At 41.5% G+C, this 27421-nt stretch overlaps 1 protein-coding gene across 14 annotated transcripts in view; it reads right to left on the minus strand.

Annotated features, from left to right (window-relative positions):
* LOC140455148 (ras/Rap GTPase-activating protein SynGAP-like) overlaps window positions 1-27421 on the minus strand; it is a 1171996-nt gene that overhangs the window by 412492 nt on the left and 732083 nt on the right. For all 14 annotated transcript variants that reach the window (XM_072549832.1, XM_072549831.1, XM_072549829.1 and 11 more), the window contains 3 exons: window positions 9458-9611; window positions 6045-6143; window positions 2304-2858 (listed from right to left, as the gene is read on the minus strand). In XM_072549832.1, the coding sequence (XP_072405933.1) occupies window positions 2304-2858; window positions 6045-6143; window positions 9458-9611 (808 nt within the window). The remainder of the gene's footprint in view (window positions 1-2303; window positions 2859-6044; window positions 6144-9457; window positions 9612-27421) is intronic.

Genomic DNA, 27421 nt, shown 5'->3' on the forward strand with positions numbered 1-27421 from the left:
CAGTAAACATTCCAGGGTGAGGAATGTTTTACACATTTGGATGTAGTCTGACTCAGCCAGCACTGAACACATTTTCATAGGTTACACTTCCTGACAGGATATGACTTGAGGATTTGAGAAGCACATCTGGGAATTGTTTGCAAGACAGTGGCTCGAAGGAGAAGAATTCACCATTCTCATTTCAATTTCAAAACATCTAATTCTCATCAAACAGTCAAATTGGAGGCAGCAGGGATTAGCCTCCTTTATTTTCTCCCAACTATATACTACAATTGGAGTTGCAGGAGTTCTCTACTGACAATACCAGTGTGAAACTTATCCTACCCTTGGCCTCTCAGACTGAGGTAGCCCAGTGGTGCTGAATCAGGGTTGGTATCAAGTTATGAGTCTACTGACTATCAGATGGAGCCTGCCTGAAATCATGCTGTGGGTGGCTTCTGGTAGGCATTCTCCCTACATCCTGTCCAACAATATAAACAGCGGATCACATCATCATGACATTGCTGTTCACGGAAGCTTGCTGTGGGCAAACTGGCTGTTGTTTCCCTCCATTACAACAGTGACTGCAGTTCAAACGTAATTTGCTGATTGTAAACTGCTTTGAGATGTTCTGAGGTTGTGAATGGCACTGTATTAAAAAGAAAATACAGTGCTGGAGAAACTAAGTAGGTCTGGCAGAATTTGTGAAGAGAAAGTTATGTTGCGAGCCTTAAGACCTCTTTGAAACTCTTAAAAAAAGAGTTTCCTTTCCTTTCAGAATACTTTGGAAGCAAATTCTACTCTGCACTGATGACGCCAATTGAAAGAGTACACTGCAAAACAGCCTGCTATTTCCCAGAGGGATAGCTGCAAAATATTCCCCCATCAATATGCGTTATTTGGGAGCTTGCTCTGGATATCGCTGAGTAGCTGATCTTGTCTTACCTCTTCTCTCCTTCCCCATCCCAGCTGGACAGGCAATACTGCATCTGGTCTGTCATTCCCCTCAATGTAAGGGAGAGCTACTATAAAGGGATCAGAGTCTGGGGTAAAGACATTTTACCAAAATTATACAGGACAACTGGTGAGGTCACAGCTGAAGCACTATGTGCAGTTGGTCACTTTACCTAAGAAAGGATCTACATTTGTCAAGCAAAAGCAACACTAGGCTAATTCTTGAGATAAGAAGAGTGTCCGATGAGGAATGATTTATTAGACTAGTTTTATAGCTGCCAGATTTTAAAGCACTATTTTCCTAATTTGTTTCCTCACTATGGCCCCCATGTTGAGGCTTGAATGTTACTGCGAACCCTTAGTGAGAACTGAGAGTGAAACAGCGGTCTGAGAGAGCACGCGCCTATTACAGAAGGAGAACAATTCCTACAACTTGGTCAGAGTTCCATGGCAGCAATGACTGCCTCAGAACTTCGGACCTTACTTGGTATCCTGACCCCCACTTTGGGAAGCCCTACTTTAGAAGAATGATCTGATTAAAAGTTATATTTCTAAAAGAGCTTAATAGGGAAGACATTGAGGTTGTTTTCTTTCTGCTTGAGAATGTAGAAAATGGAGAATACAGTCTCAGAATGAGATGTTAACTATTTAGGACTGAGATAAGGACAAATTTCTTCGCTGTCAACATTGTGACTCTTTGGAGTTCTGTGCCACAAAGACTTGTGAATGCTCAGTTACTGAGTACAAGATGGTGCTTAGTAGTTTTTTTCTGACACTGAAGGAATTGTGGGGGAAAGTAGAATTGAAATAGAAAATGAGCAATGAAGGTCCAGGTAACCTACTCTAGTTCCTCTTCCTTATGTTATTAAAGTGACACCACCGATTTTAGCAAGAGCTGCTAATCCTCTCATAAATCACACCTAGATACCACATTGCCCTAAGTGACTAGGAGTGGTTGTCCACATATAATATCAAACATAATATCCTTCACTAATCACAGTATCCTGGAGAAAGCATCCTGCTCTATTTCAGAGAAGTTTTGGCAACTTCAGACTTAATACTGTATTTGGTGGAGAATGTTTTAAAAATAGAATCTGCAGACTGTTTTCTTTAAAGCACTGTTTAAATTGCCTTGGGAAACTGAGTAATTAGACAGTAAAAAGACAGTTTACTACAAGTTCTGCTGCAAACAACATGCCACTTAACTCATTGGCTGTCACAATGGTACACTGCATTTCATCATTTCAAGGATTTATGCTCCTCTTAATATTTAATGACCTAGACGGAGAGAACACACCTAAGAATGGAAGCCTTTCCCTACCTCAGGGTCTGGATCTACATGGTTAACAGGCACATTAATTTCAGCTTACCTTTGCCTTGCCCGTGCTCTGCAGAATGTGCACCAATGCACATGCCACCTCCTCTTTGTTCTTGACACCCAGAACAGGTTCCAGCACCGCGCACAGCATTTTGTAGTTGTTGGTGACATACTCAGCAAACTCCTTGTATAGCTCCATGGGCAGAATGTTCATGCTCTGGTAGCGGGACTTGATACGGATGGTGGGACCACCTGCCTTTCCCCGGCTGGAACTGGGCTGGCTGACTGGGTACCACTGCTCCACAAATTGGCGACCGGCCACACTACTGATGGGGATGTTGACCAACCCCACATAGTTGCTCTTGTCCTTCTTCTTCTTCTTGTCTGTATCCTTGTACAGGTGGATCCGGATATTGCGCACGGCTGGCAGATTGTTGAACTCAAAGTGTTCTCCCCAGAAGACATTGTCTGTCTTCATCTTGCTTGTTGTCCGGGCATACAGCATCTCATCCAGGCAGAGCTCACAGTAATAGCGCTTCTTGGGCGGCAGATCTTTGCCCTCGATAATCCAGAGCTTCAAGACATTGTCGACACGTCGGCTGTTGTCCTGCAAGAAGGGACAAGGAGGGGTGAGGGGAGATGGTTAAATACAGGGTCTGGGTTGGGGGTCATCGGGTCAGGAAGGAAATCTGAGTTAGGAGTCACCAGATCAGGAAGGAAGACTTTGTTAAGCATCACCATGTCAGGAGGGGGGTCCGGGTTAAGGCATAGCAGGTTAGTAGGAGGGTTCAGATTAGCAGTTATCATGTCGGGGGGAGGATTTGACTCAAGTCACCAGGTCAGGGGAATAGTCTAGGTTGGGGTCACCAGGACAGCAGGAGAGTTTGATGCAGAGTCATCAGATTAAGAGGAAGGTTCGTGCAATTTTAACCTGAACTGCACGCTGGGAAACTGACAGGATTGCATTCAATGCTGGGACACACCACCCTCCTGTTCCTAAGTTTAATGCCCATTGGAGTAATCCAACCCAGTCAATTAGGTTATAAATATTCTGAATAAATAGGTGAGCTGGACAGAAAACGTGAGCTCCAACTAGCACTAGCTGAAGATACAGTCACCTTTACTAAGTCATACCAAAGGAGGAATGGGAGATAGTGGTGGTGGGGTTAAAGATGGGGTAGGAGTCTGAGAGAGGGAGGACATGGATCAAGTTCCAAGGTTGCTGGTGAAAGTTCATCCAGAACCTCAGGGTCCTTCATAACAGGGGTGAAGGAGAGAAATGCAAGTTTTGTTCATTTAAAAAAAAAGCAAAATACATTTCAATATTAAAAATACCTACAAACCCTAACTGTCTTGTTCTGACATAATGGCTGGTAGGTACACAAAACTCGAAATGCCTGGAATCGACTCAGTTCTGTGACAAAGCTCCAAACTGAAGGTATACATGGAGTGGTGTCGAATTAACTCAACTACAACATAAACTCAAAAACTTCATAAGAGCAAGCACAAAAACTTGTATGTATCTTCAACATAATTGGATGTCCCAAGGTACCCCAAGAGTGTCATCAGATAAGCACTGGTACTGAAGGAGAGTTTGAGGGACAGAATGATGGGACAGGGAGAGAACAAAGCATACAGAAAGCACGCAGTGGAGGAAGGGGGAGAGAGAGCGTGATGACAAAAGGTTAAGGGAAAGAGGAAGAGTAATCAGTGAAGAATAAAATCAGTAAAATTATGTGCTCACAACTCCCTGCTGGCTGGCTGAGAATTGGGATTTTGAGAGAATTGCAAAAGATACACTGTTACAAATTGGGGGGAAGAGAGTGTGAAATATTTGAAGCATGTTAAAAAGGAAAGGGAAACAGAGAGAGATGGTTCAGAGAAACTATTAAGCAAAGAAAACAAGAATGTCCAAAAGATAAAATTAGTGTCCAAAGCCCAGTCAGACACACACATTTTCTGCTGGTAGATGCACCTGTAGCATTCACATTTGGTGTGATTGGTGTTAGTGATTTCCCCATTGTGGTAGAGGACATGATACATGTTTGACTTTAAAACACATCTTCGAGTATGGATTATCTGTGATTGAAAAATAAATGCAAACCAACCACGGCACGGTGGCACAGTGGTTAGCACTGCTGCTTCACAGCGCCAGAGATCTGGGTTCAATTCCCGCCTCAGGCAGCTCTCTGTGTGGAGTTTGCACGTTCTCCCCGTGTCTGCATGGGTTTCCTCTGGGTGCTCCAGTTTCCTCCCACAATCCAAAAATGTGCAGGTTAGGTGAATTGGCCATGCTAAATTGCCTGTAGTGTTAGGTGAAGGGGTAAATGTAGGAGAATGGGTCTGGGTGGGTTACGCTTCGGCGGGTTGGCGTGGACTTGTTGGGCCGAAGGGCCTGTTTCCACACTGTAAGTAATCTAATCTAAATCAAAAGCAGCATTCCAGAAAGAGAAAGCCTTTTCTGGAATCTGAACTATGGGTGTAAAAGCAACTCAGAAATAAAGGCAATCTGGGAGATTGAAATAGTGGACACTGTTTAAGTTCAAGTTCATGTTTACCTCATCTGGGCCATCAGAGGAAGGGTCTGTTTATTTAATATTAACAGATAATGGTTCAATAAAAATTGTGGCAGAGAGATTGAGGGGTAAGCAGGAGAGAGATACAGTACTTAAATTGGTTGTAGTTCTGCAGCATACCTAGTATATTGACATAGCAACATTAGAACCAGGTGGTTGGAGCCAGGTGAAATAAATACTTTATTTCAAATATGATTTGGAAGTACATGGGATTGACTTGTTTTTCAATTGCAGCTTCTGCAATGGTTCAACATGGTACTGAACTCTAAAGGCTGGAAAGGCCCCAGATTCAATCTGTAGCTTGAGAAGAGTGTTATGAAATGATCCTAATTGGAAATGAGTGTTTGTAAATAGAATGTGCTCAGCCTGGACCTGACAGGGTAGAGTTTATACGGGGAAGCAATGACCCAGTGGTATTATTGCTGGACTGTTAAACCAAATAACGTCTGGGGACTTGGGTTCAAATTCTGCCCCAGCAGATGGTGGAATTTGATTTCAAATTTTAAAAAATCTGGAATTAAGAGTCTAATGGTGACCATGAATCCATTGTTGGAAAAACCCATCCAGTCAATATCCTTGAGGGAAGAAACTGCCAACCTTACCTGGTCTGGCCTACATGTGACTTCAGACCCACAGCAATATGGTTGACTCTTAATAGCCCACTGGGTGAATTTAGGATAAGCAGTAAATGCTGGCCTAGCCAGTGATGCATCCCATGAATGAATAAAGAAAAATGAAATTCCCTATGGGAGAGTCTTAGACCAGGGAGTTTGATCATATTTCTTGTGTGCTGCTATTACCACAGCATGCATGGCCATCTTGCAGCCCAGAACAAGTGTAGCAGCCTACAACAAGCATGGCAGGCAATAACAAATATGGCCACCTTAAAGCCTACAAGAAACACAGTATCTCTCAACAAGCATAGTTAAACTCAATGGGTGAACAGGCACATTTGCTGGCAGGCTGTCTCAACAGACAAGTTAGCAGTGAGTTTATTAGTGTGGTACTTCTCCCTCAGAAATAATTTGATCCTGTTACAAAGTAACAATGGACACAATCTTCCTATATCTCTTTGAACAATAAACACAACTAATTTTATCAGCCAGGAGATATTACATAGTTTAGCATATAGATCAAGAATACACAGTGTATATACATGCACACATAAATAGTTTAAACTTCTAAAATGCCCAGATAATGTAACACAGAATTAATACCTTATTTGGCTTCACTGCCCGCTGTAAATTCTCAATCCACTTGTCTCGTTCAGCCCCTGACCTACAGGCAAAGCATTTTGTGCCAGATGGTGTAGTCACCTACCGGTTGAAGACAAAGACAAGTCATCAGTGCATAGGAGAACAAATGGACACAAGCTGTTATCAGGAGCTTTACTTGGAGTCAAACAAATCCAGATTTCAGTAATAAGGCAGCTCTAATTTCTCTGATCCAATCCCTCCTCACCCTCATGAATGACTACTTCAAATAGGTTGGAATGCTCCAATCTTTGAGTTAAACGTCATAAGTTCAAGTCATGATCAATTTGGCCACCATTCCAGCAGTATTGAGAGGGAGCAGCTCTGTCAGATGATGCATTTAAGGTTGAGATTGCTCAGGCTTTTGCTTGGTAATACAGGAAGCAATAGTTGGTAAATGGGGTCAAGGTACAGATCAGCCGTGATCTCAGTGAATGGCAAGATAGGCTTAAGAGTCTGAATAGCTCCTTTTTGTTACTTTATGGCTATAAGTTTTGTCCTTTTTCATAATCCTGCATATTTTACCTTTATAGATAACAATCCAACTTCCTCTTGAATGCGTTGATTAATCCTGCCTCCAATGCACCACCAACTGGTGCACTCCAGACCCTAATCACTCACTGCATAAAAATTATATTGCCATTGCTTCTTTTACCAGTTACGTTAAATCTATGCTCTTCCTCACCTAATTAACATCATTGTCCATCCTCCTTATCCTACTGCGCAATGTTGTGTGTCCACTCCATCTCACAATACCTCATTATAAATTCTTTATGTCCCACTTGCAACATTATATGTCCTCTCCATTTCACTACATCTCTTCGTATCTTACAGGGCAAAATCAGTGTTTTTTCAATGCCACGATACCTCATATTGGAAATCATGAAAATTGTGTATATTTCACATCCAGCTCAATATCATTGTGCACCCTCCTTCAAAGGGAGATGGTGATGCATTGGTGACACTGAATTAACAATCAAGAGGCCCTGCTAATACGCTGGGGACGAGATTCAAATTCTACCATGACATCTGGTGCAATTTAAGTTCAATTAACAAAATCTGGAATTCAAAACTAGTCTCAGTAATCTTGATAATGAAAAAAATCATTGATTGTAGTTTAAAAAAAAACTTCTTGTTCATTAATGTCCTTTTGGGGAAGAAATCGGTCATCTCTATTTGGTCAGACCCTCAGTTCTCACTTTCCCTCAGCACTTTGAAATGGCTAAGAAAACCACTTAATTTTAGGGCAGTTAGGGAGGGGCAACAAATGCTCACCTTGTCAACCATGCCAACATCTCATGAAAGAATTTTTAAAAATTCATTTCGCTGAATTCCCATTTGTTTTCTATACAGTGTCTCCTTGGCATAAGGGCTCCCATACAGCCTGAAGATTACAAGGTTTCTGCTTTCTGAGGAGGTAGTTAGACTTTCTGAAGGGAGATCTATGATGTGTGCTATTTAAGCCTCTATTTCACATTTGAACACTGGTAATTCACAAACATGCAAACACTTTGCATCCTGGATGTTCCCTGAAGAGGCTTGTAGGGTGGAGACCAAGACAAAGTTCTTTGCCTCAATATTAAACTACAGCTCCAAAGAACTGCAATATAGTACCATAAAAGCAAGTTGTGTTGTTTCTCTAAGCGACAGTAAAGCTTACATAAAATAGGCATCCCCCAGACTGTCCTTTCATTAGGAAGCTACACACTGGAACATCTCATATCAAGTTCTCTATGTATACTTTCAGAAAAAAATCATTCTACTTTCAAATTAAAATTAAGAAAAAAACCCTTTCAGATGGAAAACACGATAAACTGATAGGTTTTTCACAATAATTATTATAGCATTTGTATGTAAGGTGACATAAATGCATGTAACCTTTTTAATTATATCTTAATTCAGTCCACTACCTCAACACTATCAAGGTATGCATATAGAGAAATAGACAGAGAGAAAGCAGATAGAGAAAATTATTCAAATGATAACACAAAGGTGATAACTGTATGGAGATACTGGACAAACCGTAGCTATTCTCCTTCTAGCAGAGATGGCAAATTTTGAGGTTCAGGTGATTTATAGATAGTATAATGATTACCTGGGAATGAATCACAGACTGGAATTTAATCGAGGGGTTCAGGCCCTTTATATATAGAATAATGCATAACTAGGAGTAAGTTACAGACTAGAATCAAATCGAGGGGTTCAGATGATTTATACATAAAATAACAGGTACCTGGGAATGAGTCACAGACTGGAATTTAATTGAGGGGTTCAGGTGATTTATATGTAGAATAATGGATACCTGGGAGTGAGTTACAGACTAGAATCAAATTGAGGAGTTTAGATGATTTATACATAAAATAAAAGATACTTGGGAATGAGTCACAGACTGGAATTTAATTGAGGGGTTCAAATGATTTATATGTAGAATAATGGATACCTGGGAATGTGTTACAGGCTGGAGTCCAATCAAGGGGCTCAGATGATTTATATAAAGGTAGTTCTGCTGTAACGTGTGTTTTGTCAAATGAATGACTGTAACATGATTGACGAATTGGGGACGCTGTTTCTAAAGCGTGAACTTTTAAAATGTATGTTGGCTGTAATGTAATTACATCACTAACACTAAGTGCTGTTTCTCAAGCACGATTTTTCTGTACCATGCGGTTGCACAAGAACATAACCATCGTGTTATGGAAGAATTGACTGTATAGAATAATGGATACCTGGGAGTTAGTTACAGGATGTCATTTAATTGAGGGATTATGACGGTTTATACATAGAATAAAATTCAAAATATTTAAACCCTTGTTCAAACTTACCTCAATTTCTATTATCATCCCCCATCTGTTGCTTCACCCTCATCACAACCCACCAGCTCCAACCCACAGCTAATCACATTCTCCAACCCAAGCTTTTATCTTCACTCCCACTCAATCCCAATCCTATCTCACACTTATCTGTACCAGCATTCTCACCCCGATACTATCTGCAACCATCAATTCTGTCTCAACCCAATCCCACCTTCATTCAATCCCATCACCATGCTTTAACTCCAGCCCCAACACTCACCAGTTCTCAACCATCATCTTCTGCTCTCACTACATCACAGCCTTCCAACTCACACCATCTCTAATCCTCTCCATAATGCCACTCTAATCGTACACTCACTCCCATCATTAGCCATAACCATCCTTCATCTATTCCTCTATCAATACCCATGATCTGGGCTACAAGACAACTAAAAATTGATCTCATACTTATCCACCTGATGCTGTCAGAAAGCATGAACACAGTGACTGAAATTACCAATGTTCATAGATTGAGCTACAGAATGCCTCCAGACTCCTGCTCAAAAAAGTGCCCAGGTCCCTTACCTCAAAGCAGAACTCTTGACCCAGAATGCTGCTGTGCACTGGTTTGATGATGGCATCCTCATCGATGCTGAGCTCCAGTGCTTCCGCTGCGCTACTGGGGCTCAGCAACGACTCATGGGAGTGTGACTCCTTAAAGCTCTGCATCAGACGGGTTCTGAAATAAAGAAAGAGAAAATTAGACAAAAGGCATCAGTATTAGACAAAAGAAACAGTAACCATACCACTAATTGTAGCCTCAAAAATGCATTTAATTGAAAAATTCTACTGCAGGCTGGCAAGTTTCACTCAATTACTTTGGAAATACTTTCACATTTTCAATATGTATGATATTGTGGATATCACAGATGAGTCTGCAAGGGAATCAGGGCTAGGAATTAAATATCCAAGAATACGCAAAACTGTTGAAAGGACAGAGAGATGGGCAGAGGGGATGGGATTGCCTTATTTTGTAAGAAATGAAAGTAAACCAATATCAAGAAATAAAATTGAATCAGAAGGCATAGAATCTGTGAGAGTAAAGTTGAGGAACCCCAAAGGCAAAAAGACCATGATAGAAGGTAAGCACAATCAGGATGTGGAACAGACAATAAACCAGGAAATTGAAAAGCCATGTAAGAAAAGCACTATTACAATCATCGGGGGACTTCAAAATGTAGGTGGACTGAGAAAATCTGGCTGGTATAAAATCCCAAGGAAAGGAATTTGTGAAATGTTAGTGAGATGATAATGTGTAATGAGGGATACTTGATTAGGGAGCTTAAGGTGAAGAACTATTGGGGGGGGGGGCAGTTACCAAAATTTGATAGAATTCACTCTGCAGTTTGAGAGGGAGAAGCTGGAATCAGAAGTAACAGTGTTACAATTGAGTAAAAGTAACTACAAACACTTGAGGGAAGAGTTGGCCAGAGTTATAGAGTAGAGTAATAGAGATATACAGCATGGAAACAGACTCATCCATGTCGGCCAGATATCCCAAATAAATCTCGTCCCATTTGCCAGCATTTGGCCAATATCCCTCTAAATCCTTTCTATTCATATATCCATCCACATGTTGTAATTATACCAGCCTCCACCACTTCTCCTGGAAGCTCATTCCATGCATGCACTACCCTGTGTGTGAAAAAGTTACCACTTAGATCCCTTTTAAATCTTTCCCCTCTTGCCTTAAAACTATGCCCTCAAACCTAGTTTTGGACTCCCCCACCCCTGAGGAAAGGCCTTGTCTATTTACCCTATCCATGCTGATCAGAAGGGGAGCCGAGTTGGGAAGACGGTGGAGCAGCAAAGGCAAGAGTTTCTGGGGATAGTTTGGGAGGCACAACAGAAACTCATCCAAAAGACGAAGACACATACTAAAGGGAGGACGAGGTAATCATGGCTGATAATGGAAGTCAGGGACAGCATAAAAGCAAAAGAAAACGTGGGAAGCCAGAAGGTTCGGATGCCTTTACAAACCAGTACAAAACAACTGATAAAACAATAAGGGGACAGAAAAATTAATTATGAGGATAAGCTTGCAAGAAACAAAAAAAAAATTGAGTTTTTTTTTCAGATATTTAAAAGGTAAGCGACAAGCAAGAGTGGATGCTGGACCACTGGAAAATAATGCTGGAAAGTATTGGGGAACAAAGAAATGACAGAGGAACTGACTAGGTACTTTGCATCAGTCTTCAGGATGGAAGACACCAGCAGCATACCAGAACTTCAAGAAAGATGGGGCCAAGAGTAAACAGAATGGCCAGCATTAAGGAGAAGGTGCTGGGGAAGCTGAAAGGTTTGAATCACCTGGACCCCAGAGGTTTGAAGGAGATAGCTGAAGAGATTGTAATGGCATTGGTGGTGATGTTTCAGGAATCACTGGCTTCAGGGAGGGTCCCAAAGGACTGGAAAATGGCTAATGTAACACCCCTGCTGAAAAAGGCAGGGAGGCAGAAACAGGTAATAATAAAATGGTTCGCCTGACCTTGGTTGCTGGTAAGATTTTGGAGTTCATTTTTAAAGATGAAATTGCAGAGTGCATGGAAAAATCGGGTTGAGTCAGCACAGCTATGTCAAGGGAGTTCATGCCAAACAAATCTGTCAGAATTCTTTGAGAAGGTAACAAGCAAGTTATACAAAGGAGATTTAGTGGGCCTGATACACTTGGATTTCCAGAAAGCCTTTGACAAGATGCTTTCACAGGAGTTTGCTGAATAAGAGCTCACGGTGTTAGAGGCAGGGTATTGGCATGGATCGAGGATTGGCTGATTGGCAAAAGTCAGTGGCTGGGGATAATAGGTCTCTTTCAGAATGGCAGCTAGTGTCCAATCAAGCTTCACAAGGGTCAGTGTTGGGACAATTATATATTAACAATCTAGACAAAGGAACGAAGGGCATTGTTGCAAAGTCTGCAGTTGACAAAAAGATAGATGGAGGAGCAGATAGTGCTGAAGAATTAGGAAGACCACAGAAGGGCTTGGACAGGCGAGCAGAGGCAGAGAAGTGGCAGATGGAATATAATGTGGCAAAGTGTGAGGTAATGCCCTTTAGAAGGAAGAATAAAATGGGGAAAGATTTCAGAAATATGAAGCACGAAAGGACTCAAGAGTCTAGTTCAGAGTCCCCTTAGGGTTTAGATTAGATTACCTACAGTATGGAAACAGGCCCAAAAAGTCCATACCGACCTTCCGAAGAGTAACCCATCCAGACCCATTCACCTACCCTATATCTTGCTCTGATTAATGCATCTAACACTATGGGCAATTTAGCATGGCCAATTTACCTGACCTGCACATTTTTGGATTGTGGGAGGAAACCAGGGCACCCGGAAGAAACCCACGTAGATGTGGGGAGAATGTGCAAACTCCACACAGCCAGTTTCCTGAAGTGGGAATCGCACCCAGGTCTCTGGCACTGTGAGGCAGCAGTGCTAACCATTGAACCACTGTGCCACCACGGTTAACACACAGGTTCAACTGGCATTTAGGAAGGCAAATAATATGTTAGTATTCATTTCAAGAGGGCTAGAATACAAGAGAAGAGATGTAGTGCTGAGGCTAATAATGCTGTGGTCAAACTGCATTTGGAATATTGTGAGAAGTTTGGGCCCCATAACGAAGGAAAGGTGTGCTGGTGTTGGAGGAGATCTAGAAATGAGATAAAGGTGAATTTCTTCAAACAGAGGGTGGTGAATCTGTGGAACTCATTACAACAGAAGACTGTGGAGGCCAAGTCGTTGATTGGATTTAAGAAAGAATTAGATAGGTTCTTGATTAAGTTTTGTGGAGAATGAAGAATGGCATTGAGAAACATATCAGCCATAATCGAATGGTGGAGTTGACCTGATAGGCGGAATTCTGCTATGTTATGGTATCTTATGTTATGATCTAAAATGCACAACCACACTCTTAAAAACAGATATTACTCTGTTTATTAGATTGGTTTGTGATTTGTGAATAACCATTGATGTTTTCTCAAGCTCAAGTCAGGATTTTTAATTGAGGGATCTATTCAAGTTTATATTTCACTAAGTGGTTCCAGTATTTCATCACTGGAAGATTATGATTAAGAACTTTTTGAGGGAAAACAAAAAATTCCTCATTTAAAGTATTATCTGTCAATTAATAATTGACCAAACCAACTAGACAGATGCAAGCTTAGATCGGTATAATGCTTCTGATTTCTGATGCCAGAGTCTTTGCCACTCCAGTCATGGAAAGACAACTGGTTAGTAAACCTCTTTAGCTTCTGCAACTGCTGGGCAGCTTTTAACGGAAGATAATTTCTGATTTAGAGGCAATGTGCTTGGTCACTGCTTCAATGTAATGGTCTTTTCATGCAGAAATTGTGCATAGCTACTTTTGAGCAGCATCTATGAAGAATCCAGATCAGTGCCTTTGCAAGTGTTCTCTTTCACAGTTTTGGTATTTTCTGACCTTGTTAGAGCTAGTTTCAAAGTATACTTTTGCCCTTTTGATTCTCAGATTTGTCCTTGCTCTGTTCACCAGCTTAACGATCATACTGCTGGTACCAGCAGAACAATATGACAGCTTCAGATTTATGAGATATTAAAAATAACTCAAGTGGTTACTACGATCCTGAGAGAAGCTTTGAGCCTCATATTCATGCTATGACTAAGACTGCCTATTTAGAAATAACAGGCTCTTATCTCACCTCATTTACTACTGAAACTGTCATTCATGCCATCATTACCTCTACAGTCAGATATTCCAAAGCACTTCTGACTGATCTCCCACATACTACCCTCTACAAATCTAAAGTCATCCGAAACTCTACGATCTGTGCCTTTAAATCACAATAGACACTAATTCCTTACTGTGCTGTACTGGCCGATCCACATTGGCTCCTGGTCAGGCAAGGTCACGATATTAAAATTCTCTCCCTTGTTTTCAAATTCATCCATGACCTTTTCTCTTCCTATTTCAGAAACTCCTTCAGCATCACAACCACAACAAACCCTTCCTCAAAAATAATTCTCTGTTCCACTAATTCTTGCCTCTTGTATATACAGAGTTCAAATGCTCCACCCATTGGTGACTATGTTTTCAGTTGCCTGGGCCCCAAGTTCTAGAATTTCCTCCAGTTTCCTCTCCATACTTCTCTCTTCTTCACCTTCCTCCTTCAACACATTTCTTAAAATGTACAAAACCTCTTTGACCTAGCTTTGGGTAATCTGGCCTGATATTTCCTTTTGTGACTTGGTGCGTTCTTTGTTTTATAAACCTCCTTTGAAGTACCTTGGGATATTTTGTTATGTTAGAGGTCCTATATAGATATAAGTTGTTGTTGGATAAGATCAGAAAGGACTAACATAATGTGTTTTACGATCAGGGTTTGAATTATAAACCATTAAGAGTAATGATAAATTATCATCAAACCTTAGTAAGTCCTCAGAAAAAATACACTGAAAAAAAGACTAGCATTTATCATTGAATCACCAAACACAGGTCATCAAGCCCATTATACCTGTCCCAGCTCTTTTGAAAGTGTTATTTGAATAGTCCCACACCTCTAGTCTTACTTCACCTACAGAGCTGCATTTTTATTTTCTTTTTCTCAAGTATTCATCTAGTCTACTTTTTGATGGTTATTATCAAATCAGTTTCCACCATCCTTTCAGGCAGCATTCTTGCTATGCAAAAGAAATCCCTGCCTTCTGTATTTCTTTCGCAAATTATCTTAAATCTTCCTCTGGTTTGGTGTTGGACAAGGTCAAAAATCACAGGACATCAGGTTATACATGACACCAGGTTATACATGACACCACCTTCTAATGAAGGGCTTATGCCTGAAACATCGATTCTTCTGCTCCTTGGATGCTGCCTGACCTGCTGTGCTTTTCCAGCAACACACTCTCAATAGTGACACCATGTCATAGTCCAATGGGTTTATTTGAAAACACTAGATTTCGGAGCACTGCTCCTTCATCAGGTGCTAATGAGAGAGGAAGACTATAAGAGAAAGATCAAGGGGTCATACAACTCATGCAAACACATTAAACATACCTAAGATGGCTCTTAGATCTTTAATCAGTTAGAATGGAGGTGCAGGTTTCGATTAATTAATATGCAGTGCAGAGGACTTCTTTTGATTACTTATTGAGCCTTTCATCAGCGATCAGTCTGTTTATTCTATCAAAAGTATTCATGATTTGTTAAAATAATCTTCCCTCAACCTTGTCTACTTCAATTTCTTTCACAACTTCATCAATATCAAGACATCTCAAAAATCTTTTGAAACCAAAGGAGTACATTTTGGAAGCATTACTACATTTGTAGTGTGGATAACAACATGACAGCTACTTTGTACACTTAAAGCTGCCATTAATATGAATGAAAAAACTGGCATTGATTGAGGGATAAATATTAATCAGAACTATAGTACTGCTTCAAAATAGTGTCATGGATCTTTAGCATTCACTCGAGATGACATACAATGCCTCAAACACAACAACTGAAAGGTAGCATCCCTCTGAACTGCTCTGGAGTGTCAATATAGCTCTGGTGCTCAGATTCTTAGAATGGAATTCAAACACATGACCTCTGACAAACGCAAAACTGCCACCTACTCAGTCATAGCTGACACCGCCAGTTGGGGTACTGAATACAATTTTGGACTTTACCATAGAGGAAGGATGTTGAGCCATTGAGGCAATAAACAGCATATTGACTAGACTACTGCCTGCAGTGAGTGAGTGTAAAGGCTGAAAACTCTGGGCTGCTTTCCTTAAAGTAGATGACGTTAGGAATCTGGTTTGGAAAACTGATCACAGAAAGGACAAGATAGAAACAGGTTGGTGCCATGTGAATGAAAAGACTTTAGGGAAAACATTTTTTTTAACAGAGGATTGTGACACTCAGCAGTGTATTATTAGTGTTATGATTTGAAGCAACTTTTAGAATAGATAGATTGGTAGTTGGATGATACGGAGATAAAGGGTCCATAGTAACAGTAAACAGTAAAACCCAGTATTGGTGTGGAGGATAAAGGCCAAAAGGGTAGATAATGACTTAACAGTAGTGTCACGGAACTAGTAGTCCGGAAGTTCAAGTCAACAGTTGAGTAGGTGGAAATCCCTGCATAAAATCCATTTAAATAAAAGCCTGGAACACAAAAGCTGATCTCTATAATGTTGACTATATTAACTATAATGAATTGTTATAAAAACCCTGTAATATTGTCCTTATCTGATCTGGCTGTGACTCTGAACTGCCCTGTCCTATGACATGGCCCAGAAGCCACTCAATTTAAGGGCAATTTGGGATGGGCAATGAATGGTAACCTTAGCTACAAGACCCAGATTCTATGAGAAAAATAAAGAAGAAAGGTTGGCTGAATGTTGGTATTGTTTTGCAATTCTTTCTGTCAATTTTAGATTTGAGTTTTCTTTAAAGAAGGAGGGCTCCCTGAGTGGCTGTGATTTGGATTGTCTGGTTTGGGACCAACTAACTGCATCACAGGGTTTGAGCACTCTGTTTATGCAATTCATTGAGGTTTTCTTTGCCTATGGCTTAGTTATTGAGCCACAAGAGCCTCTTATACATTGTATATTGGATCATTTATTATGGTTATAACCATCATTTAAGCAATCACATCTCGGAGAAATGTTCCAATTGTTTCAAGAAATGAACACCTGAGGTCAATAATAAGTGCATTTCTGAAAAAAAAGACATGCTGTCAAAACTCTGCATTCACCAGGACAGCATCACAAGGATAGCAAATCTCTAAGGGAATGACATTTATTTTGCATTGGAAGAGGGTGCTTTGTCTATTTACCCTATCCATGCCCCTCATAATTTTGTAAACCTCGATAAGGTTACCCCTCAGCCTCCGACGCTCCAGGGAAAACAGCCCCAACCTGTTCAGCCTCTCCCTGTAGCTCAAATCCTCCAACCCTGGCAACATGCTTGTAAATCTTTTCTGAACCCTTTCGAGTTTCACAACATCTTTCCGTTAGGAAGGAGACCAGAATTGCACGCAATATTCAACAGTGGCCTAACCAATGTCCTGTACAGCTGCAACATGACCTCCCAACTCCTGTACTCAATACTCTGACCAATAAAGGAAAGCATACCAAACACCTTCTTCACTATCCTATCAACCTGCGACTCCACAGCTATGAACCTGCACTCCAAGGTCTCTTTGTTCAGCAACACTCCCTGGTATACTTCTGATTTCTTTACGTGACATCAGTGTGCACATAAATGTGCCGGGCAGAAGTGGGTACTGCAGATGCTGGAGATTAGAGTGGTGCTGGAAAGCACCGCAGGTCAGGCAGCATCCGAGGAGCAGGAAAATTGACGTTTCTGGCAGAAGTCCTTCATCAGGATGCTTTTCCAGCACCACTCTAATCTTGACATCTATGGGCCGAGTTAGTGCTTACCTTTTAGTTTGATATTGTACAAAAAAATGAGCTGGCTAATCCTCAGAGTAGATCAGGTTGGGGGGGGGGATTGAGATCTACAAAATTAAGTGGTGTAGATCGGGTCAATAAGAATAAGCCTTTTCCTTAAATAGAAAGGTTATTTATCAGAGCGCATAGATTTAGGTAAAAGGCAGGAGGTTAAGAGCCGACTTAAGATGAATTGTTTTTCAACCACAGGTTGGTTGATATCTTGAACTTATTGCATGAAAGGACACTAGAGGTGGGAACTATTGCAACATTCAAAATGGATTTTGACAAACACCACAGAATTCAAGGCTACAGACCGAGTGCTAGGAAATTGAATTACAGTAAATCGGTGCTTGATGACTGGCATAGATTCACTGGGCCAAATGGTCTCTCTCCATGCTGTAATACTTCATGACTGTATTAGGGTGGGAAGTGAAACAAGTTATTGAGCCTTTCTGATCCTGATGGCAGCCCAACTAGATCACAAGTGGACAGTGAAACAGGACTGAATGGTGATGTGCTCACAGTTGTATCGCTTGAAGTTCTGAGTTACAGGTGCAGAATGAATGACCAGCACCCCACTCAGGAGAGGACACAGAAAAAAACTGACAGGGAGAAATGTTGTGAAAAAAAGTAAACCACATATTATAAAACTGAACATTCAAGTAGTATTAAATAACTGATAGATTTAGCAGTAAACCACAGGATTTAAAGGTGAACATTGGTGTGTCCTTGAACCCATGTCACTGGGAGTTGAAAAGTTCACCTGGAGAAATCAATGATTTACCACAAAAAAAAGGCACATCAAATGTACCTCTCCTACTTCTTTAGCACAATTCCCAGGTCATTATTGCAGCAGTTCTGATGAGAAATATTTGTCAGAAATACAACTCCTCATGAACACCCTTCTCAGTAACCCCATCTTTTTCGCGGGAGATAGCTAGACACCTCAGTCAGCACAACAATTAGGGAGCGACTAGGAGGAAGTGATTAGCCCATGGGGCATGTTTTGCCATTCATGGCTGATCTGATTTTGGGCTCAACTCCATCTTCCCACCTGTGCTTCATAACCACTGACTTCCCATGTTTGTAAGGGATCTGAATGAATCTGTATCTGCATTAAAATATTCAATGACTGACCCCACCAGACTTTGGAGAAGAGAGCAATGACTCAGAAAATACTCCTCAGCTCCATCTTCGTAGCACATAACCAATATCCAGCTGTTACTTCTGGAATGTATACTGGGTGCCAGGCATACTGCCAGTGGCAAGTATCTCTCTGTCTCTCTTTCTCTAGCAATTAACTCCATAATTCTTCATCCTCTGTTACCCTCCAGCATTCTCCTGGTGAATGTAAATCGCACAATCAAGGGTAACACTGAGGTCCCTCAGTGTCTCATATTACAATTGAACCAGGTAGTAAAGAACAATTAAACAAAAAGAAAGGCAGCTGAAATACCACATCTGTCCAGTGTTTTGTGTCCCAGCTTTCCCCTGAAGTTGCCAGGTTCCACCTGACATCTCTTTAATCAATAATTTGGATTTCAATAGCATCTTTAAAATAGCAAGAATGGAGACTAATCTCATTATAGAACCCTGATCAACATTTTGATGAAATCAATACCTGCTCTAATGCCAATGTATCCATCCTAAAGATGAGATGCCTAGAATTAGTACAATACTCCAGAAAGCGTTTGACCAAGGATCTGAACAATCAAATCTTTGTTTATTTTGTATTCTGCGGGAATTTCTTTGGATATATCAATCAAACTCCCTTCCCTTATTTCCATACAGCAACCATACCTGGGCTTGAAAACGCTGTAAATCATTGTGCTGGTAATAGCCCATCGAGGAGAGATCATCCTATTAGAAACTGGCTTCCACCCTCCAGCATCCAAAACATCATTCTTTTCTTTTAGTTTCCTAAACTTACCCAATTTAGTGGAGTGGGGGTTTGCAGCTAAAATACCAGGTGAGGGAAGGGAACAAGGGTCACGCAGAACAACTAGGAGAGAGGGAGGCACCTGTAGATCCTACAAGGGGTTGGGGGGTTACCGCATGTCAGAGGTAATGGGAAAGGCCTTACAATTGAAGGTACGAAGGGAGAGGGGACACTCAGAAATATGCTGGGGCAAGAGTAACACTTACAGGTACAGCAGGAGATCTCACACTGGAAGATTCGGAATTACTGGGGGAGCAACAATTGGTAGATACTGGTGGTTGGGGGTCACATAGAGAGAGCAGGGAAGAGGAAACATTCAAATATAGAGGACTGAGAAGGGGCAGATTTTGAATAATACTCAGGATTATTCAAAGAAACAGATTTAGAAAGGTGAAGAAAACAGAGTTTCCTCTGTTCCGCACAGAATTGATCTTTGGGAACTCTCAGCCCTACCTCTGTAGCAAGGCCTAAAGGATGGAGGAGCCTGGAGCTAGATTTTAAATCCTCTGGTCCCTGATTTTCATGCAACAATATGCTTAACAGAAAAATGAAGTTAACAAAATCAATATTGATTTAAAATTTTTGAGTGTTAAATATTAACAACAGGCATTGGCAAACAAAAGCGCACAGCTTGGATTTAAAGGGACAGTGAAAAAGGAAACTAAAAAGAACTCACATTTATATATAAAGAATGACTCACATTTTTATTCTTCTTTAACAAAGTAAAACATTCCAAGTTACTACACAGGAGCATTTGACACTGAACCTCATAAGAGGAGTAAATAACCAAAAGCTTGCAGCAAAAAGGGAGGTTTTGAGGAGTATACGAGGTAAAAGGGTAGAGCAATGTAGGGAAGGAACCAGACAACAGATGTCTACTCAGATATGTAAGAGACCAGAAGAAACACTAACATTAAGTTTTGTATAGAAAAACTTACAGAAAGGTGAAGGGACAAACCTGTAGAGATCTCTACAAACAAAAAGAATTTTAAAATCAAGACACTGCTTGACTAGGAAGCAGCCCATGCTGATGAACATGCCTGTGGTAAGTGACTGTGTGGTTTTGGCTTACCTCAAGTTTATGGACAGTAGGATGTGGGTGACAAGCCAGGATTACATTGGAATAGACAAGTCTAGAAAATATCTAGACATAGCAAAATCATAGAAGAAAGTTTTATCTTGTGCTGTGACAGGTGATCGTCCAAAATCTGTGATTGAAGCTCATCTCAGGATCTGGGGAGGTGATGTTGTAGTACTGTTGTTGTTGGACTAGTGATTCAGAAACTAAGATTATGCTCTGGGAATTATGATGCAAATCCCACCATGGCAGATGGTGAAAATTCAATTTTTAAAAAATATCTGGAATTAAAATCTAATGATGATCATTGTTGATTATGAATCAACATCTGGTTCACATAAAACTCCAGACAGCCAGTAACATGCTCAACTCGAAAACTCCTTTCTAGAATGACCTCATAAGACACTCAATCATATCAAACCACTAAAAGGTTTCAGAAAAGGAACAAAAAAACTGGATGGATTGTATGGCACTAACCAAGGAACCAAAAATGACAATGACAAACTCTGCTCTGTTGACCTGGCATAGATTTCCTTACGAACATCTGGAGGTTTGTGCAAAAATTAGCAGTGCTGCTTCATAGAATGGTCAAGCAACACCCTGACATTGTTATACTCATGGAATCATACCTTACAGGCAGTGTATCAGATAACACATCCATGGAACAGAGATGGTAACACATTAGTATACAGTTGGGAGGGATTGCCCTCAGAGTCCTCAACCTTGACTCTGGTCTTCATTGAATCAGGTCAGCATGGATAAAGAGACCTCCTGCTGATTTCCACTGATGGCTTTCAACCTCCTCTTGCCCATCTCAGGTGATGAATCAGTACTCCTCCACTTTGAACACTACTAAGAGGACGCTTTAAGTCCATGCCAAGAGTGTTTCAATAGCATCAGTATTGATGGAACTGGTTGATTTCTAAAGGACATAATTGGGTCTATGGCAAGTACTGAAGGAACCAATAACAGGTTAAAATATACTTGACTTAATTCTCAGCGGTTTGCTTGCTGCAGGTGCATCTGTTTAATACTGTATTGGGAAAAGTGACAGTTCTTGTAGAGACAAAGTCCTGACTTCACATTGAGGATATCCACCATCATTATGTGTGGCATTGCCATCAAGCAAATTGGGATGGACTTCAAACAGGTCTAACAACTCCAGGCAGGGCATCCATGTGGTACTGTCAGCCATTAGAAGCAGAACTGTACTCCAACACAACCTACAATCTCATGGTTTGGCATACCTTCAATCTACTATTTTCTTCAAGCCAGAAAATCAACCTGGTTCAATGAAGAGTGCAGAAGGGCAAGTTAGGCGAAGCACCAGGCATACCTAAAATGAGGTAATAACATGGTGAAGCAATAACATAGAACTACTTGTGTGTCAAAAGCTAAGCAATTCCACAACCACTGGTTCAGATGCTCTGCAATCCTATCCAGTTATGAATGATGTGGATAGTTAAACAACAATAGAAAAGGAGGCTCCACAAATCATCCTCATCAATGCAAAAGTAAGGTTGAAGTATTTGGAATAACTTGTCAGCCAGAAGTGCTCAGTGGATGATCCTATACCACCTCATTTGGAGAATCCCACATCTCAGATGTCACTCTTCAGCCAATTTGATTCACTTCAAATGCTAGCAAGAAGAAGCTGAAGGCCCTACAATACTGGTGTCAACTTAACAATAAAAGTGGAAATTTGTCCACATATGCCCTGTGCAGGACAAATCCAATCTGGCCAACTACTGCCTCATTAGTTTACCCTCGATCATTAGTAAAAGGATGGAAGGGTTTCCAACAGTGCTTTTACGCTGCACTTATTTAGTAACATTTTGTTCTCTGACACTCAATTTGAATTCCACCAAGGTCAATGAGCTCCTAACAACACTACAGTATTGGTTTAAGCAGGGACAAAAAGAGTTCAATTCGAGAAGTGAGGTGAGACTGACTGCTGTCGAAATCAATTACAATTTTGATCAAGCGTGCCACTGAGGAACCCAACTGAAGCTGAAAACAATGGGAATCAGAGGGAAAGCTCTCTGATGGTTAGAATCACAGGTGGCACAAAGGAAAATGGTTGTGGTTGTCAGTGGTTATCCGAGGTCAGTTATTTTAGCTATAAGACATCTCTGCAGAAGTTCTTCAGAACTGGGTCCAAGGCCCAACAATCTTTAGCTGATCTGTCAGTTGATTCTGTCAGAATTGCGGGTGTTTCATAATGATTGCAATGTTCAGCAGCATTTATGACTCTTCAGATAGCGAAGCAGCCCATGTCCAAATACAGCAAGACCTGGACAATATCCAGGCTTGAGCTGACAAATGGCAGGTAACATTCATGTCATACAAGTGCAAGCAATGACCAACCCGAACAAAAGAGAATCAAGAAGGAATTCAGTTGCATTGTCATTTCTGAGTCACCTATCTTTAACATCCTTGAGATTAACATCAACCAAAAACTTAAATAGGCTACTCATATAAACACTTTGGCTACAAAAGCAGGTGAGAGGCTTGAAATCTTAGAGTGAGAAATTCACTCCTGGTTCCCCAAAGCTTGCTCACCACTTCAAAGTGTAATGGAATACTCCCTGCCTGAATGAGGACAGCTCCAACAACATTAAGAAGATGCCAACCAGAATAAAGCTGCCCACTTGACTGGCACCACCTTCACAAACATTCACTCCTTCCACCACTGATGCTTCGCAGCAGCAGTATTTCTCTCTTCAGGATACACTATAAAAAAATCACCGAAGCTCTTTAGACAGTACCTCCCTAACCTGTGACCATCTAGACGGACAAGGGTAGCAGTTATGCAGGAACACCACGACATCCATGTTCACCTTCAAGGTGACATGTTTAGACTCTGGCTTGGAAATTCACCACTTTTCCTTCTGTGTTGGATCAGAATTCTGGAACTCCTTCCCTAACAGCATTGTGGATGCACCTATACCAGATGGGGAGGCGGTGGGATGGTAATAATTTTCGCAGGACTGGTATTCCAAAATCCAAGCTTATCTTCTGGGGATGTGGGTTTTAATCCTACTATGTAACTTGGTGAAATTTGAACTCAATAAAAATCTGGAATTAAGTGCTGGCTTAATGATGACCACGTAACCACTGTCACTTAAGAAAATCTGGCATCCTTACCCGATCTGGTCAACATGCGAGTAAAGAACCACAATAAGGTTGTTTACTCTTAACTGTCTTGTGAAATGGCTTGGAAAATATTCAATTCAAAGGAAGTTAGGGTTGGGCAGTGAACTCTGGCCCTGCTAATGATGCCAATGCGCATGAAAGAATAAAAGGGGAAATAAAAACTGTTCTTCATAACAACAGTATTTATATGACTAGACAGTTAAGTTTCTGGATTATGGTAACTCCTAACATGTTGACATTTTAGGATTCATTGGTAGTAAAGCCACTGACTGTTAAGGAGAAATGTTTAGATCCTCTCTTGTTGGAGATGGAGTTGCCTAGCTCGAATGCTATTTGCCATTTAACAGCCCTAGTCAACTCTTCTGAACAGCATTTAAATATCAGCCTAGGTGTCACAAACTTGTTACCTTATGTTTCAAAGCAAGAGAGTAACCTTACTGACAAACACTTAAAAAGTGCCCCACCAATCAAGTGAACCTGAACACATTTATCTCTGCCTCTGTCTTGCCCTTCAAGATACTCCTAAAGACCTAAATATTTCTTTCACCGAGCTTCTGATCGTCTGTGCTAATATGCCTTTACACAGTTCAGTGTCAAATATCCGACTGCTGATCAGAGTTCTTAAGAGCTTTTAATACGTTACCATATAAATAAATGTAGGATTACTTTGAGAGTGGAGTTTCCCCCTCACCTCAGGGGAAATCAACAAAACAATGGCAGTTTAGTGAAGTACCCCTGAGAGGCACCATACTCTTATTGCTGTTTATGGAATTTTGCTGTGTATGCGGTATAGAGTAAACATTTGTACCAGTAATTAAGGAGTTCGGTTTTTTTGTTAATTTGTTCATGGAATGAGGGCATCACTGGTTAGGTCAGGATTTATTGCCTATCTCTCATTGCCCAAAGGGAATTTAAGAGTCAAACGCATTACTGTGGATCTGGAGTCACATGCAAGCCAGACAAGGTAAAGATGCCAGATTTTATTCACTAAAAGGTATTAGTGAACCAAATGGATTTTTACAACAGTTGGCACTGGTTACACAGTGACCATTAGGATACCTTTCATTCTGTGGTTTTTAATTGAGCTCCAATTTCACTGTTTGCCATGATGGGATTTGAACCACAAGGAAATAAGAAATGGGAAAAGGAGTAGGCCATTTGGCCTTTGAGCCTGCTCTGCCATTCATCGCGAATCCAACAGTCGTGATGTCCACTTTCGTGCATTTTTACTGTAACCATCAGTTCCTCCACTGATCAAGAATCTATCTCAGTCTTAAATACACAAGAACTCTGTCTTCACAGCTCTCTATGACAAGGCGTTTCAAATGCTCTCAACCTTCAGAGAAGAAATTCTTCCTCATCTCAGTCTTAAATTGGCACACCCTTACTCTGTTCTGGATTAGTGGTGCTGGATGAGCACAGCAGTTCAGGCAGCATCCAAGGAGCAGCGAAATTGACATTTCAGGCAAAAACCCTTCATCAGGGATAAAGGCAGAGAGCCTGAAGCATGGAGAGATGAGCTAGAGGAGGGTGGGGGTGGGGAGAAAGTAGCATAGAGAACAATAGGTGAGTGGGGGAAGGGATGAAGGTGATAGGTCAGGGAGGAGAGGGTGGAGTGGATAGGTGGAAAAGGAGATAGGCAGGTAGGACATGTCCGGATAAGTCATGGGGACAGTGCTGAGCTGGAAGTTTGGAACTAGGGTGAGGTGGGGGAAGGGGAAATGAGGAAACTGTTGAAGTGCACATTGATGCCCTGGGGTTGAAGTGTTCCGAGGCGGAAGATGAGGCGTTCTTCCTCCAGGCATCTGGTGGTGAGGGAGTGGTGGTGAAGGAGGCCCAGGACCTCCATGTCCTTGACAGAGTGGGAGGGAGAGTTGAAATGTTGGGCTATGGGGCGGTGTGGTTGATTGGTGCGGGTGTCACAGAGATGTTCCCTAAAGCGCTCTGCTAGGAGGCGCCCAGTCTCCCCAATGTAGAGGAGACCGCATCAGGAGCAACGGATACAATAAATGATATTAGTGGATGTGCAGGTAAAACTTTGATGGATGTGGAAGGCTCCTTTAGGGTCTTGGATAGAGGTGAGGGAGGGGAGTCTGGGCGCCTCCTAGCAGAGCGCTTTAGGGAACATCTCCAGGACACCTGCACCAATCAACCACACCGCCCCGTGGCCCAACATTTCAACTCCCCCTCCCACTCTGCCGAGGACATGGAGGTCCTGGGCCTCCTTCACTGCCACTCCCTCACCACCAGACCCCTGGAGGAAGAACGTCTCATCTTACGCCTCGGAACACTTCAACCCCAGGGCATCAATGTGGATTTCAACAGTTTCCTCATTTCCCCTTCCCCCACCTCACTTCCAAACTTCCAGCTCAGCACTGTCCCCATGACTTGTCCAGACTTGTCCTACCTGCCTATCTCCTTTTCCACCTATCCACTCCACCCTCTCCTCCCTGACCTATCACCTTCATCCCTTCCCCCACTCACCTATTGTACTCTATGCTACTTTCTCCCCACCCCCACCCTCCTCTGGCTTATCTCTCCACGCTTCAGGCTCTCTGCCTTTATTCCTGATGAAGGGCTTTTGCCCGAAATGTTGATTTCGCTGCTCCTCGGATGCTGCCTGAACTGCTGTGCTCTTCCAGCACCACTGATCCAGAATCTGGTTTCCAGCATCTGCAGTCATTGTTTTTACCCACACCTTTACTCTGTGACTATACCTTCTGGCCCTCGACTCTCTCATGAGGGGAAACATCTCCTCAGCAATTACCTTGTTACAGCCCCTTAAGAATCTTATATATTTCAGTGAGATGACCTCTCACTTGTCTGGAATCCAATAAGTAGTCTCAACCTGTTGTATCCTGGAGAACCTTCTCTGAACTGCCTCTAATGAAATTATATCTTTCCTTAAATAGGGACCAAAACTGCTCACAGTTCTCCACATCTGGCCTCACCAGCACCTTGTATAGTTGCAGTAAGAATTTCTTACTCTCATACTCCAACCCCCTTGAAATAAAGGGCTAACTTCATCAGCCTTCCTGATTACCTGCTGCATCTGTTTAAATAATACTCTATTTAAATAATACTGTTATTTTGGTCTTACTTTCAAAATGAACAATTTCACTTTTTCCCACATTAACACTTAATTTGTCAACTTTTTATCTACTTACTTAAAACTATCAGTATTTCTTCATAAACTGTTTGTATCCCTCTCTCAAGTTGCCTTTCCACTTATTTTTGTGTCACCTGCAAACCTGGCATTCACTTTCTTTGGCCAAGTCATTAATATATATTGTAATCAATTGCAGTCCCAGCATTGATTCCTTTGGACCTCCACTGGTTTCAGGTCTCTGACATGAAAAATAACCCTGATCTCCAGTTGCTGGTTCCTGCCCATTAGCCAATTCTTTATCCACGCTAATTTGCTACCTCCAGCATCAGGGACTATTACCATAGAACGTAACCTTAATCCATGTCCGTTACCCTGAGGTTCTTGAGTGCTAGTCCAGTGATATTACCATGATGTTAACTCCCCCTCATTATATTAGAGGACAGAAAGGCAAAGGGAGGTTTCACAAATGTCATAGTCATGAGCTATACAGCATGGAAACAAACACTTCTGTCCAACTTGTCCATACTGACCTGGTATGCTAAATTAGTAGTCCCATTTGCCAACATTTGGCCCATATCCCTCTAAATACTTCGTATTCATATACACATCCAGATGCTGGATTGTTCTTCCAAATCTTGTAATTATACCAGCCTCTGCCACTTCCTCTGGCAGCTCATTCCATTCACGCACCATCCTCTGCCTGAGAACGTTGCCTCTTAGGTTCCTTTTAAATCCATCCCTTCTCACCTTATACCTTGCCCTCTAGTTCTGGACACCCCATCATCGGG

The sequence above is a fragment of the Chiloscyllium punctatum genome, chromosome 30, assembly GCF_047496795.1.
Source record: "Chiloscyllium punctatum isolate Juve2018m chromosome 30, sChiPun1.3, whole genome shotgun sequence".
NCBI classification, from domain to species: domain Eukaryota; kingdom Metazoa; phylum Chordata; class Chondrichthyes; order Orectolobiformes; family Hemiscylliidae; genus Chiloscyllium; species Chiloscyllium punctatum.